Below are 16,803 nucleotides of genomic sequence, written 5' to 3' on the forward strand. Positions count from 1 at the left end.
TCAAAGCTCGAACCTCCACTGATTCCTGCAAAACCACCACCCCCCCACCCCTTACCCCCCCCCCCCATCCACCAACTCCCCGCGCCCTCCCGGCAAGCAGCCTCACGGTTGAGCGCGCGCTTCATTTAGAAGTTTCGCGAATGCGCACGGGGCGGGTGACTTGCCTTAACTTCCACTCCCGTGCTGAAGCATCGCCACGGAGTAGCGTTGCGTGCGACGCGCAATTAATTCGCCCAAGACGGAACCCATTATTGCCGCAGCGCCGGCGACGAGTCGGATTAGGGGGTTGCGGTGGCCGGGCAGTTGGGGCGCCCGCCTTTGAGCGCGCGTCTTTTTTTATTTTTTTGAGCCGACAATGGGTGGGGGGGGTGCGGGAGAATTGAAATAAAAAAAAATTCCGGCCGGCACGTTGTTTGGGGGAGAGATAGCCGCTTCAGTCAGCTGGCTGCTGCTACCGCCGCTCGCTGTGCACGCAGGTACACGTGGCACCACACGTACCACGCAGTGCGTGCACGAATAATGATGATGATCGTATGAATCGATTACGACCCTAAATCCATTGTTGGATGAAAGACCTCCCCCCGCCCCCCCGCCCCCCCCGCCCCCCCGCCCCTCCGCCCCCCATGCTGTGTCAGTCATAATGGGCTACGTGACCTCGCTTCACCAGGCTGGTCAATAAAATGTGGTGAATGGGTGCCAGCATCTGTTATGTAATGTCCAGCCCCTTACCAGTCCACCGCCGAATGAATGCCTCCTGCGCATCCATATCGGTCACGGCGGTCGTTTGACCCAACCTCACCACGCGGATCAACGCGTACGTCGACCGTGCCCGGGAATCGAACTCGGGTTGCCAGGTTCTAGGACAGATGTCTCGCTGGCAGATGGCGCTTGGCCGCTCTCTGCGCTCCTGAGCCAGTGAAGGAAAGAACGCGTTCGTATGGCAGGGGCCAGTCTTGATGTTGGGCAACCACTGTCACCTCGCCTCCCACAGCGTCGGTCTCGTTTTATTGATTCCAGGGGCGTATTTGAAAGAATATAGCATGGCGTAATAATGTTATAACGACCATTACACCATTACGCACTGGTTAATTTCACACCATCTTCATAATGGTTCACTTATGTAGACTCTGATTAGACTATAGACCACGATTTAATATGTGCAGGTAATTGGTTCAAGATAGAAATCGGCTGTCAATTTTCTTCAAATTCATTTTAATATAATTCCCACCTGAATACGTATGCGACCGTAATGCGTGTGTGTGCGCACCTGTGTGTGGGGAGTGGTAGTGTAGTGGTTAGCGCGCTGCGCAATGAACCCGGCGATCCGGGTTCGATTCCCGCTCACGGCAAACACCAGTGACGATTATCTGAACCTGTCCTGGGCCTCCCCTAGGTCGACTCAGCCTGAAATGAGTTTCTGTTGCTGTGTGTAAACATCGCCACTCGGGAGACAATGGTGGTTGGGCGTGGTGCTGGCCCACCCACCTCCTCGTGTACCGTTCCGGCCTTCATAGGTGCTCGCTAGCAGCACTTGCCCCAAAAGTTCTGACAAGGCTATACTGGGCATCTTTGCCTTTGTGAGTGAGCAAGCATATTGCAAGTACCAGTAACATTTTAGGTATCATCTCTACCGTCTAGAAACACAATGCTTTATTTTAATACGAACGTTGTGAAAGCCAAAATCAGATGAATCAATCCCGCTTAGCCTTGCAAATGTGTGAGAAACACAAAAACATCACGCACACACACACAACACGCTCCCATTTTCTTCGCATAGAAATGGAACGACATCGCGATTGCCTTGGCGTCTACAACAGCGGCTGTGGCTCGCGCCAGCCAGGAGAACGCAGTCACGTGCTCTCGTTTTGATAGTCGCTGATCGCAGTCTGGATTCTCTAAATAAATAAAAAACCGCACATCACGGCTCCGTAGGCTTTGTTGTCGCCTGACGAACGTGTTGAACTTCTTTCGCACCGTACGTAGCCAACCGTGCTAATCGGGGGGTGCGGGCGGGAAGGACAACAAGCGTGTTTGGGGCTATAGATTGCACAGACGAGAGGGCGAAGCAGCATTTTAGTTTGTGGAAACGGATCAGCGTGCTCGCGACAAAAATGCGCAAAGCGCACCGCGGGGGCCGTTGTAGAATCAGAATCTTTATTTCGACTGGGGGGGAAATCCGCTGGGCGGTGAAGCTCTTTTACACAGACGTCGAGGGTGGGCGGGTCAGGAAGTTACAAGAGCAATTTTTTTAAACAAAACACGCGAAATTAGAGAAAAATTGGTAAGCAAGTCACTCAATGTGAATAATGAATAAACGCGCACATCATTTAAGTCCGATTTATCACCATTGGGCAAGGTAGCAAAAACAACGACACGGACAGTCCCAGACCACACCGAGACAACAGTCCCTCAATAAAATGACCCATGAACAAAACGAGGGGACTGCCTACCGAACAGTGTGGGCATTTCCCGTCCTTTGCATAAATAGGCAGTTGGCAAAGAGTAGCTGGTGCGGTGTGAAAGTCAGCATTGGGTACACAAAGATGGCCCGGTGTGGTTCTGGCCACCCACCCCCGCATGTGTTGTATTGGCCTTAATAGGTGCGCTCACTTACAGCACTTACCTCAGTATACAGGGGAGGGTTCTTTGCGTGCGTGGGATGACTTCACCACCACCACCACCACCTAGTTGATGGATGTCAGCTGCTGCGTGTGGTCAAGAGTGCCATGGTGGTTCGTGCAACTGCTTTTTGAAACCGGCAACCTCGGTTCGATTCCTGGGCACGGATACCATCCGTCGAAAGTGAAATCTGAACCTGTCCTGGACGACTCCTCCAGGTCAACTTAGCCTGAAGGGAGTGCCAGGTGCAGTGCATGAACATGGAGAGACAAAGACAGGAAGACATAGCCACACCACCAGATATTCTTGGTTCTTTCGGTAAAGTCTATTCTACGTGACTTTACCGAAAGAACCAAGAATATGAATCCCTGCAGTCACGAGAGCTTTACATCAAAAAATTACATCACCAGATGTCCACTTCTGGCATTAGTAGATTCTCACTGACAAACCATACAGCTTAATGGGAAAGTCGTGATCTATTATTTTTCTACCTACATGACTTCACCGAAAGACCCAAAGAGTATAGCTTAATGGGGTTGCTGATCTGAGTGTGCATACGTGTGTAGCGGTTAGCGCACTGTGCTATGAACCTGAGGACCCGAGTTCGAATCCCGCTCACAGCCAACACCAGTGACGAATATCTGAACCGGTCCTGGGCCTCCCCTTGGTCGACTCGGTCTCAAATGGGTTACCTGGTGCGGTGTGCAGTAAACATCGCCACTGTGGACGATCAGGCGTGGTGCTGACCACCCACCCCCTCGTGTGCCGTGCTGGCCTTCATAGGTGCTCGCTAACAGCACTTGCCCCTACAGCCTGCCATGGCTTCACGGGGGAGGGATCAGGGAGAGGGGTCTTTGTTTTTTGTGCGCTTGTGCTATTTATATGGAAGAATGACGACTATGCGTCGGTCAAGAACGTACACTGTTGGTGCACAGCTGAACCTTATTGAAGCAATTTTCTGGTTGCTTGTCTTAACCATTACATTACCCGTCGATGGCTGCAGATTTAGCACGCGTGACTCAATTTTCTAGAGAGCGCACTCACTCACGCACGCACGCACACGCACACACGCACCCATTCACTGCTGGCAACATCTGCATCGTTAATTGGGCAGATAATTGAATTCACTCTTGGAATGTGAATCCGGCGCATGTGACTGATCGCTGCACAGTAACCCCCTCTCGTTGTATGCCTGCAGCATCGTATTTTGAAAGGTTGCAATTTCTTTGTGTTCAGCACCGTTGCTTTCAGGATTACGTTATGTATATATACATATGGCATGCGTGTTCAAATAATCTGAAAAGGATTTGTGCTGGACAGCTCCACTGAGATACGACATAAATTGATGATCTGATATCGATTTAAAAAAAAAAAAATTATCGGAGTGTATATTTTAATATGTGATTTGTGATTTGACCAGTGTAACATAAATCATCATCAGTCTTGATCAATCCACTGCTGGATGAAGGCTTTCCCAAGCGGTCACCATCTCTAAGTATCCTGCGATGTGATTCTCCACCGAGGACTGATACACAGAATCAAAATCAGAATAATTAGAATTTAGATTTTGAACTCGGGCTGAGTACTAAGACTTACTCGGGCGTTCTTGGGCAAATAAAAACAAACAGTAATATTATAAATGTGTACATGCAGCCTGGATTGGAGTAGTGTGGCAGTGCTTGGTGCACGGCACTTTCAGCAAAGTTACGTGACTTTACGGAAAAAAACAAAGAGTATAAATCCTTGCAGTCACAAAAGCTTCAAATCTAGAAGTTACATGAGTTTGATTCCCAACCAGAGCTAACGTCCGTGGTTAGAGATATCTGAGCAGGTCCTGGGGCTGTCTCCTTTCACGAACCTGCAGTGACCAGTGTGGTGAAATATGGTGAAACAACCTCCCATGACTGACATTGCATCAGGAGGCCTTCACCCAGACGAATATTGACGACACCGATTATAGCGCGATTAGCTCCGTACGGTGCGAAAGAAGTTCAGCATACATACACATAAAGGGCTATAGATATCCAGCCTTGTTAAAGGCAATGTTGCTATTCGATCAACTCTATCTCTGTTAATTCTAGATTTGAAGCTTTCGTGACTGCAAGGATTCATATTCTTAGGTTTTTTCGGTAAAGTCACGTAGGTAAAAAATTAAAATTAATAAAGTAAAATGAAAATTAAATAAAAATCACGACGTTTCAGAGGCAACACAAGCCTCCGTCTTCAGGTGGAACCGTCACAGCACGACTGCTGCATCAAGTGCTGTGACGGTTCCACCTGAAGACGGAAACTTGTGTTGCCTCCGAAACCTCGTGATTTTTATTTTATTTTTATTTTACTTTTATTAATAAAAAAATTTTTTACCTACGTGACTTTACCGAAAACACCTAAGAATATATATCTCTGTTGGTTGTTGGCGTTACCGAGACACTTGCGAAAGCAGATGCGAGTTGCTACGAGGAGTCTTTTTGGCCGGGGGTGGGTGGGGGGGTGGCGGGTCCGCCTCCACTCCGACACATGTTTCACATTAACTCTTTCCCATCAGCTTGTCGTCCCCGTCGCAGTTTTGGAAGCGGATACATTCTATCTGTCGATACCGATGAAAGGGTACGGCAACACAACTGTCGCTCGCAAACCCCCCCCCCCCCCAAAAAAAAAAAAACAGTTTGGGCCGGTGGGAGGGATCGCCTGTTGCGTGGGGTTCCCGGCAGTGCTGTTAATTAGGAGATTCCACCGTGTGGTCCTGGATCGCCGACGCTCGAACGACACAGCGTCCTTCATGACAGGCAGTCTCCCATTGTTGTTTTATTTCTTCTTCCTCCTCCTTCAGCAGAGCACGCAAGGACGCTTCTCCGCATCGCTTTAATGTGCGAGGCTCCCATGATGCTGCCCCGTACCCGGGGGGGGGGAGGGGGTGGGGGAGCAGCAATCTTCCAAATTTTACCGATGGCTTTTTCGCACAAAAAAATCCAGTGTGGTCAAACAGCAGTCTCTGTTTTTTTTTCCCTTCAAAGGATTCGTTTTCCAAACCACCCCCACTCCCCGGAGAGGAATGTTTCCTTGAAAGACTTTTTATTATTATTATTTAAAAAGCAGAGGAAAGAGAGAATGAATTAAACGTGGTGAAGGTAAAAAAAAAGACATTAAATAAATGTAAAAAAACGACGTTTATTTAGTTTGAAAATTGATATTTTCCTTTTTGGTGCTTAATATAGTAACAGCGGTGTGATTTGCCCATTAAAATCTGCGGCAGGAAAGTGTAGCAGGCCCCCTCTGTGGGTTGTCCTTTCGTATGGGGCTTGGGTTTGGCCGCAAAACTTGCTGTGGGACTCCTGTGCCTCCTTTTACTTTTGGAGGGCTCCATGTGGGTGATTGAAGCAAGCCAAAACAAATATAATTAAATAACGCGATCTTACTTATTCCCCGAAATGGGATCTGTGGAATAGTATAAGCGCTTATTGAACTTGCCCTTAACTGCCACTAATTAAACCTCCCCCAACCCACCACCCACCCAAAGCCTTAAGTCACTTTGCAGCAAAAAAGAAACAGCTCATAGCTTTAGGAAATTGTTGCGCATTACTTGCAGCTGATTATTTAAGCGTTTTGGGTCACACAAAGGTACAATCTCTTTGCTGCTGATTTATAAAAGCAAGCCTTTGTAAAACTTGGTGCAATCAAAATGTTGACGGCATTATGTCACTTGGAATAGGGTGCTTGTAGTGGACGTGATGGTGTTTATATTGCCCTAAAGAAGTGCTCCCCCGAGACAGCGTGACCCTATATTTAATCAGAGCTAAACACTTTTGGTAATTAACGACGCTTGTCTATTTCTGCAAACTCCGGTTTACAAATCGGCTTCGTTTTCTTCCGCGGTTTCAGAGTCAGCTCCTCCCCGTTCGTCTTGCGGTCTGATGATAATAATAATAATAAACGCAACTTCGTTTCACCTATTTGCTTTGGCATTCGTGGTGTGGTCTAGTTTCATGGGTGACATGATACAGAGCTAAGCCAAGCAGGGTTTTCCCGAGAAATATAAGGACCCATTGGCAAGGTAGGCTCAACCCACGAGACATTTTCTCAGCTGTTGGCAATGCGCATTGTAACCGTAACGTGCAGAGTCAAAAACTAAACTACATTTGAGATCGCATGACATGTATATTTTAAGACATCCCGGATTATAATCAACTGCAAGTGTAATAGTTTCAAATGTCGTCTTGTTTGCGTCTTAAGTAAAGGGTATATATACAATGTCCGTTGTGAAGCTGCACAGAAATTCAAGGGTGTTTTTAATTGAAAGACTAATGGAACGTGTAATTGCATGTCAACAAATTAATTCTGACTCTGTGAGTTTTTAGACGTAAATACCTCTAAAATGTATTATCTTCTTGGTGCAGCAATAACCATTAACATAAAGACGTTTGCACTCTTTTTTTGTCCACTTCAAAGCCAATTTATTATTCACGCTATGCTCAAGCGTGCTGTAGCTATGAACAAAATGTGCAACTGTGACATGGAATTTGGACATCAGTGTAGGCTTGGGGCACTAACTCACAATTTCCGCGAAATAGCATGAAGCATACTCTTTGGTTCATTCGGTAAAGTCACGTAGGTATAAAATAAAATAAACACTTTTTTACAAATGAAAAAAATGTTATTGAAATGTTTAAAGAATAAAAAAAAACATTAAATCACGACGTTTCGGAAGCAACACAAGCTTCCGTCATCAGGTGGGAAAACCACAGCAAGACATAAATTACTGTAGTGGACGTAATCCAGCACTTTGGACGTGGGGTTGGTGATTCATGCAAATTGACACTGTGTGGTTACAAACACACAAATAAAAAAAACATCTCCTCTCTTCAATTAATAATGATGCGGCATTCATTTGCGATGAACAGCCCTGAGCCTCTGGTGGAAATTCCACATTCATATGGCAGGAACATATTTCACATATATAATGACCCCTGTTGGCTTCCCACAAAGTGGTACTAATTTAATTGACCCTGGAGGGGAAGAAATGGTTTTGAACCACGCCTCGTCCTTGGATTTGAACTCACGCAGCCTTTTGATTGTGCCACAAAACCCGATGGATTAAAAATGGACGTGATTATATCTTACAATGCACCCCACACAATGATTTTGTACACATTGCTCGTTCGCATTACACAGGGCTTCATCTTGTATACGGAGTGCTAATGCCAACAACATTTGTAAACCCAGCAGCCTCGTTCACCAAGCCTGACTCTGCTGAAGAGACCCATAAGCTTGAAACTAGTCCACAGTTTGCTTACTCAAGCCTACTTAAACAAATTCTTCCGGATAACATTGGTAGAAAAGCCAATTGGCCAATGGACCAAAATACAGATTTGTTTTCTCATATACGGAAACACAGTTTCGCTTGATAATAGTTTTTTTACCCTTCTATCTGGCAACAAAACTGACACATTTTTTTACAAGGAGTCATGTTTGCATAGACCACAATACCTGCAGCCATAATGCAAACAAAAAACATAACTCTGATAATATATGCACTAAATTTCGATTTAAAGCTTTCGTGACTGCAGGGATTCATCTTCTTGGTTCTTTCGGTAAAGTCACGTAGAAGGGAAGTATAATAAAAAATAAAACATAATAAAATAAAATAATTCTCACGACGTTTCGGCTACAACGCAAGCAGCCGTCTTCAGGTGAAGAATGAGACACTACCAAGCTAGGAGCTTATATATAAGCTGGGTTGGAGGTGGAAGAGCGCCTTAACAAAAAGAATGTGCATATGAAGAGGAATTTAGCATATTCATGGGAAATGCGTAGGAGGTGGGCGGGGGGGTTTCAAAGTCATATTATGCCCATGCATTATGCAGGATCAGCAGCACCAAGGGGGGGTGCAGGGAGTAGCATTAACAAAGGAAAGGAATGTTAATGATATGTAGCTGCAGTTACTAAACAACCACGTAGAAAACTAAAGTATAAACTACATAAAAAACTAAAGTATAAAGTGCATAGCACCATCAGTATACTTACTATACTCTACAATAAGCTGAGTTACTAACAGCAAGTAATACATTACAATTCTACGTCGTAAAAATTATATAATATGCTTCCATCTAAACTTTATTCTCTTACATCACACGAGCATATACCGTACTATATACTGCCATAGATAAACCCAACATTAAATTATATACTGTATTGCTATAAACCACCCTATACCATATACATTTTAATATAACACTATGTATTATTCTACCCACCCTAATGTGTATCGAAATGGTTTATTACGTCCTTCCAATGATTGCTAAGCCAGAATCCATCTTCTCGGTTAAAATTGTCTCTGTGTTTGTATATGTGGATCGCCTCATGAACGAATCTCTCATGATAGCCAGATGGCTTGCAGAGAACCTCTGTCTTGGATTGCCCTGTCCCCAGACGACCTGCTTGTCAGTTTTGATGTGGTTTCCTTATTCACCAAGGTTCCTGTACCTGACACCATCGCAATCATTGAAGACTTGGTTCATCAAGAACTGAATGCTGGGGTACCCCCCCTGGTGAGACACTGCTTAACCAATACATACTTCACCTGGAATGAAACTTTCTACAAGCAAACTGAGGGCACCCCAATGGGCTCCCCCCTATCTCCGGTTGTAGCCAACATCTTCATGGAGAAATTTGAGACGGACGCCATCCAGACTGCCACTCTACGCCCGACCTTATGGAAGAGGTACGTAGACGACACTTTTGTCATCTGGCCACATGGCCGGCCTGCTCTAGACCAATTTCTCGACCACATCAATTCCATACACCCAGCCATCAGATTCACCATGGAAGTCGAAAAAGATGGCAAGCTACCCTTTTTGGATGCCCTAATCAAAAGGAGACCTGATGGTTCAATGAGCCACTCTGTCTACAGGAAAGCCACCCATACGGGTGCTTACCTAAAACCGGATTCCCACCACCATCCATCCCAAAAGAATTCCCTCATCAAGACTCTATATCATAGAGCCCAATGCATCTCCGACCATGAACACATTTCCAGTGAACTCAAACACGTACGCCAAGCTCTTAAGGCTAATGGTTACTCCGACTACACAATCCGCAAAGCCATCACTCCAACCATCAAGAAGGATCCTGTTGAGGAGCCTTTCAAGACCATCACCTTACCCTACATTGCTGGGGTCACAAAAAATATCTCCAAAATCCTGATTAAACACAAGATCCAGGTCCGATTCAACACAGTACATAAAATCCGTGATCTGGTACCGTCTGTAAAAGATGTGGTTCCAGACATACAGTACCCTGGCGTCTACAAACTAAGTTGCCTCTGTGGTAGCAATTACATTGGGGAAACCAAACGACATGTCTCGGACCGCATCCGTGAACATAAAGCTGACCTGAAACACGGTAGGACAAACACCTCAGCCGTTGCAGATCACTGTTACAACTCAGTGGGCTCACATGACATTGACTTCTCCAAGACAGAGGTTCTCTGTAAGCCATCTGGCTATCATGAGAGATTCGTTCATGAGGCGATCCACATATACAAACACAGAGACAATTTTAACCGAGAAGATGGATTCTGGCTTAGCAATCATTGGAAGGACGTAATAAACCATTTCGATACACATTAGGGTGGGTAGAATAATACATAGTGTTATATTAAAATGTATAAGGTATAGGGTGGTTTATAGCAATACAGTATATAATTTAATGTTGGGTTTATCTATGGCAGTATATAGTATGGTATATGCTCGTGTGATGTAAGAGAATAAAGTTTAGATGGAAGCATATTATATAATTTTTACGACGTAGAATTGTAATGTATTACTTGCTGTTAGTAACTCAGCTTATTTTAGAGTATAGTAAGTATACTGATGGTGCTATGAGGTTCATACTTTAATTATTTATGTAGTTTATGCTTTAGTTTTCTACGTGGTTGTTTAGTAACTGCAGCTACATATCATTAACATTCCTTTCCTTTGTTAATGCTACTCCCTGCACCCCCCCTTGGTGCTGCTGATCCTGCATAATGCATGGGCATAATATGACTTTGAAACCCCCCCGCCCACCTCCTACGCATTTCCCATGAATATGCTAAATTCCTCTTCATATGCACATTCTTTTTGTTAAGGCGCTCTTCCACCTCCAACCCAGCTTATATATAAGCTCCTAGCTTGGTAGTGTCTCATTCTTCACCTGAAGACGGCTGCTTGCGTTGTAGCCGAAACGTCGTGAGAATTATTTTATTTTATTATGTTTTATTTTTATTATTTTATTACTTCCCTTCTACGTGACTTTACCGTAAGAACCAAGAAGATGAATATATGCACTGTCCTTGAAGTTGATTGGTCCACACCCGTGACAGCTTTCCTTAGAGCCTAGTCTCACATGGGTTGGACCAGATGACGCCAAAAGGCGTAAAAAATGTGTCGGTTTTGTTGCCAGATAGAAGGGTAAAAAACCAATTATCATATTTTTTACTGGCAAATGAGGTTCCAACAGTTTCGCTTGTACGTGATTTTACTCGAAATGTTCCACAGCAACGCGCATTGAGTTACTATGCTGGATCAGAGCGCAACTCCACTGGCACTGTGGAAATTCAGCAGCCTCTTCACAAAGGTTAAACTGTGGAGCGAGGGGGTGTTCACTTAAATCCTGATTTGAGCGATTTTCAAGGATTGTGTTTTTCACATTGCCTATTATTTTTCCCTTGCTGATGCAGCTGCTTTTGTATTCCCCCCCCCCCTCTGTCGCGCGCGCCTGCGTGTGCATGAGCGTGTGTGTGTTTGCGTGTGCATGAGCGTGTGTGCGTGTGTTTGCACGTGAGCATGAGTGTGTGTGTGCGTGTGCATGAGCGTGCGTGTGTTTGTGTGCACGTGAGCTTGCGTGTGTGCGTGTGTTTGCACGTGAGCATGTGTGTGTTTGCACGTGAGCATGAGTGTGTGTGTGCGTGTGCATGAGCGTGTGTGTGTGTTTGCGTGTGCATGAGCGTGTGTGTGTTTGTGTGCACGTGAGCTTGCGTGTGTGCGTGTGTTTGCACGTGATCATGAGTGTGTGTGTGTGCGCGTGCATGAGCGTGTGTGTGTTTGCGTGTGCATGAGCGTGTGTGCGTGTGTTTGCACGTGAGCATGAGTGTGTGTGCGCGTGCATGAACGTGTGTGTGTTTGTGTGCACGTGAGCTTGCGTGTGTGCGTGTGTTTGCACGTGAGCATGAGTGTGTGTGTGTGCACGTGCATGAGCGTGCGTGCGTGTGTGTGCGCGTGTGGGCGTGCGGGCGCACGCGCTTGTTTGTGTGTGCGTGTGATTGGTGCGTGTGATTGGTGCGTGTGATTGGTGCGTGTGATTGGTGCGTGTGCGCGCCAGGCACGCTGGTGACTTTGCGTGCATGCACATGCGCAAAAACATGTCCAAATGTCAAATATCTTTAATTTCGAAATTCCCAGAATTGCTATATTTTGGGGCTAAAATATTACAGGTTTCTCTCGCACGGGCCCTTTTTCCTGACCATCGCTTGGAGAATAACGCCGGCATAATACCGCCGTGACCTCGGCTTTCATTTTTCCCCCCCTTCTTTTCTAAAACCGTGATTAATTTCACAGCCAACCCAAGTGGCCTGAGGAACGTCACTTTCATTGGTTATGCTTCTGTGAAACCAACGGCTTGTTTAAAATACGATCAAAGCCCCCAACGGGTGTTGAGTACCGACCATTGAGCAGCGTTCTCTCTCATGGGCACAGCGGTCGTTTGATCAGATGCAGACACGAGTCTATGAATCTGCTCATAAGTGCAAGCGATCGGTTTCCATCGAGGAATTGGTTGACTCGATCTTGGCAGAATTAGCTAATAAAGTTACAGTGTCAAGCGTTGGGTTTGTGGATTTTTTCTTGGATATGGCGAAGCTGCGAGCAGTCATTATCAAAAGTATTCATTTGCAGTGTTTTTTTTATCGCGTTCAGAATGTAGAGCTGTGTTAATTCCTCAGTGTAAGTGCGGGGTGGTTCGATGGAAGGTGCGCTGCGTGCTGCTTGTGACCTTACGCTTGGCAGGCGACACACTCGAATAAAGCGATGCCGATAATATCTCAATGATTGCTACTTAAGTTTGTTCCATTCCAATATCGCCACCATTGTGGCAATGTTGGGTTCAACAACTTGACTAACAATTGGAGGGGTTGTAAGTTCGAATTTTTATTAGGGGTGAGACTTTGCCCATCATGTCAACTATCAGTGGTCGATGAAATAAGTACCATTCTATCGACAGAGATATATTAGCCCGCAAAGTAGGAATGTGGAATTTCCTCCTCTGGCTCAAAGTAACAGAGTTTAACTCGACCACTGTGCTCGTTTGAGCTGGCAGACAAGTTGGAACAGATTGACAGCTACGTGAAGAAGTGGTGGTAGAATATAAGCACGTTAACACAAACTAGACGAAAGGTAGCATTCGCCAGCGGTTAAGTCAAGCCTTTTACATTGTAATTATTTACATACGTAACATGTCATCAAATGAGTCTCAAATCCCTTTTTCAGGTAGGTCGTGCCTGGGAAAATGTGTAAATTCCTTGCGTGAATAATTTCACATGCAGGAGGAAACTGGAATACCCGGAGAATAGCCGACGTGGATGTGGGAATAACGCCACTGAATTCATACGCATTGTCTAGCACCTCTGCTCAGTCTTCAGCTCTAAACCTTCATCGCTTTGAAATAACTCTACACAATGAAGGAATCCCGGGAATTCTCGACAATAAATACCGAGGCAGTGTGTGGTCTTGCGTACGTAAAGGCCACATGTGCAATGCGGTACAGGAAGTCAAAATGGATTTAAGAGTAAGAAGGAAAATAGTACGTGCCAGTGCCACACTCAATCAACCGAGACTTTGTGTGCTGACGGAGCGATATGCTTACGTCCGCAAGGGGTTGGCGTGCAGAGAATTATATTAATCCCCCGAGACGCGGAGCGGCTTTCACGGTACGGGTGAAGGCGAACACCTGATTCGCCGTGTGTCGCAGTGGGTGTCGCGGTGCTACCGTGGAAGGCAACAAAAAGAAAACGTTTCGAAAACAAAACGGGCTCATCATTCGCGTCGTTGGCGTCGCAGAGTGTGCCCTCACACTCGAGGGAAGTCGTGTTGAACGCAACCGTTGATCTTCATTTGAAGTTTTCGTGACTGCAGGGATCGATACTCTTTGGTTCGTTCGGTAAAGTCACGTAGGTATAAAAAAAAATATCACGACGTTTCGGGCGCAACACAAGCGTCCGTCATCAAGTGGTCCAACCACAGCAATTGCATATCATCTCATAGAGTCCCTGGCATGTTTCTTGTTGTGGTTGTCCCACCTGATGACCTGATGACGGACGCTTGTGTTGCGCCCGAAACGTCGTGATGAAATTTCTTTTATTTTTTTATACCTACGTGACTTTACCGAAAGAACCAAAGAGTATGCAACCGTTGATCTTTACGTAAACCGGCCGTCGCGTTCGTGGAAGTCGGCGGCGTTTGCCGTCCCGTGGGCAGACGGCCGCCTGACATGCGATCGTGGAGTTTCCACCACTTTCTCGTGTGGAAATTAGCACTGCCCCCACCCCCCCCCCCCCCCCCTATTATTTGCGTGAACGGAGACGCACGTTTTGATTTCACTTGAATTGCAGAGGACCACAGTGTCGCATATCCGACCCTCACAAATTACCCGCCCTGACCAATTGACCGCCCACGCCCGATGCAGTACGGTGGTGTGATGGTCATTTTCCAACGATCAATGGCAGAGCCAGGATTTTCAGGTAGGGGGGGGGGGGGGGCAACCCCTCCAGCAATGAAAAATTATAGAGGAGTTGTTAGTAAGTAAGGACTTGTCCCTTGTTTTGTATTCGACGCGTGTGCGGCGATGGTGCAGCCATCGATCGAGGGTCGAATTCGAACCGCGTTGTGTGATCGGCATCGTGCTCGCTGAAGGTGAATGCCTTCAGGGAAGTCGTGTGCTGTATACGCAACTGCGCACAATTCTGTGAGTCACTTATAACTGCTTTGACATTACTTATTGGCAATTATGGACTCAGACTATTGTCCTATCATCTCATAGAGTCCCTGGCACGTAATAATATGATACACAGTGGCAGTGGGGGTCGCAAAATGCCGATTTATTACTAATAAACCCGAATGATCCGATCGAAATTAAGGATTTCGATCAGATCATTGGGGGGCACATGTCACCCCCCCCACCCCCCCCATTGGCTCTGCCAGTGCCAAAGATGTTCCGGTAGCTGACATTTTCACATTTCTGCCGATACCACGGTCCGCGTCGTAGTCACATGCGATCTGTCACATTCGCCATCAATGCAGGCAAGTGAAACAAGCGCGTTCGGGGTTTGTCGATCGTATAAACAAACAAGCAAAAAAATAATCATTTGTCGAATGTAATGTCTCAGGAGGGGCCCAAGGGGATTTTATTCCAGATCCCTTCAATGGTGGGTCTGTTTTTTGTATATCCTGGTCCCCCCCTGAGTTTTGTGTAAAGAGGGACCGGTTGACCGAATGAAGTGTAACAACTATTCTCATATTTTTTCTGACAATGCTTTCTTCTGTGCAATAATTAGTGATCGTGCGGAGAATGTCAAAGCCTGTCACACGCACGCACACACACGCGGGCGCTCACTCTAGAGACGCCGGTTTTACCCCGCGATGTGAGCCGAGGGTTGTGGCTCGACACCGCGATCGCTCGGGGCAATTGGCGCAACATTTGCCCGCCAACCCCCCTCGAGCAGCCCCAGCCACCTTCAAATGACAGTTAACGGAAGAGTAAAACGATTCCATGTGTGCCTGCGAACACACACACACACGCATATATGTATGTATGTATGCGACCGTCTCTGAGGATAAATAGGGGGGGGGGGGTGGTTGCTTTCTCCATGCGTTTGGACGCACGTGCGCGTGTGTGGTGGTGGTGGTGGCAAAGTGGTTCACGTACTGCGCTACGAACCCGGTGACCTGCCGTGACTCAGTGGTGAGGGATTATCAGAACTGGTCCCGGGCCTTCCCCCCGGGCCGACGACTTGAGCCTTAAACGAGAACCTGATGCGGCGTGTAAACATCGGCACTGGGGAGACAAAGGCAGCCGGGCGTAGTGCTGTCCCCCCCCTCCCACTCCGCTCGTGTGCCGTGCCAATTTCCTGCCCAACCGATTTACTTCATCCCACCTAGAATCGTGAATAAAGCAACCCCAACCAGCACAGACCGTTTGCTCGACCACAGATTTCAAATTCATAACATTGCACACAAGTCCATGAAACTTAGGGAGACATTCACCACCCCCCCGCCCCCCCCCCCACCGATTTCACCATCAACACGATCTGTGGTCCCAGCAATTCCGCCGCACCTCCGATTATCACGGTTGGCTATGTATGGCGCGAAAGAAATTCAACGTACATATGTACTTGCCAGCATTTATGGGCGCTCACAAACATCACTCGACCCCCCCCCCCCTCAACAGTTCGTCACAAAACTATCTGGGGGGGGGTTTGTTGTTGTTGCTGTTGTTTGTTTGGTTTCAGCCGGGCCTCGTGATCTCCCACCACGCCGACCAGACACTCAGCAGCTTCTGCCAGTGGCAGGCCGGTGTATCGGGCCGCAACGGTGCCCGTCACGACCACGCCATCCTCCTCACCGGCTTGGACATCTGCTCCTGGCAGAACAAGCCGTGCGACACCCTCGGTACCGCCACCGCCGCTCAGACCTTCACATTCCGCCTTTTTGCTTGCCCCGGCAGCCGTCATCCTCTTAGTGGCCACAGAGGTCTCGGCAGGGGCGGTCGTGGCTCTATGCACGCCAGTAATCCACCCGCTGGAGGAAAGGGTTGGGGGGGGGGTCGCGCAGATGTTGCGGAAAACTCCCTTCCTGTCAAGGCGGTGCCACACCCCGGCTCGCCGGCAGACGGCGGCACAGCAACACGTGGACTCCACCTGTTGCATCTGCACTGGGAAGTTGTTGCTCCCGCTCACCCGTTAGTTTTCCCCCGGAAGCTCCGTTTTTTTACTCTCGCGTGTGACCACTCAGCGATGGGCCGACAACGCCTTGACACGTAGAGGACCGCAGAGCTTGGTGGGTGCTTGGGCGCAGGCTTGCCGCGTGGCCGCTGACTTTGGTGGGATACTTGCGCCTCTTTGAGTCGCTCTCGCCCGTCTGGAGGGAGCGACGACTC

At 47.2% G+C, this 16,803-nt stretch overlaps 1 protein-coding gene across 1 annotated transcript in view; it reads left to right on the forward strand.

Annotated features, from left to right (window-relative positions):
- Positions 1-16,803, forward strand: part of LOC144727644 (A disintegrin and metalloproteinase with thrombospondin motifs 18-like) — a 109,376-nt gene that overhangs the window by 39,701 nt on the left and 52,872 nt on the right. Inside the window, exon 7 of the mRNA XM_078606611.1 lies at positions 16,157-16,316. Within this exon, the coding sequence (XP_078462737.1) occupies positions 16,157-16,316 (160 nt within the window). The remainder of the gene's footprint in view (positions 1-16,156; positions 16,317-16,803) is intronic.

Source organism: Lampetra planeri, chromosome 26, assembly GCF_965212315.1.
Source record: "Lampetra planeri chromosome 26, kcLamPlan1.2.h2, whole genome shotgun sequence".
NCBI lineage: Eukaryota > Metazoa > Chordata > Hyperoartia > Petromyzontiformes > Petromyzontidae > Lampetra > Lampetra planeri.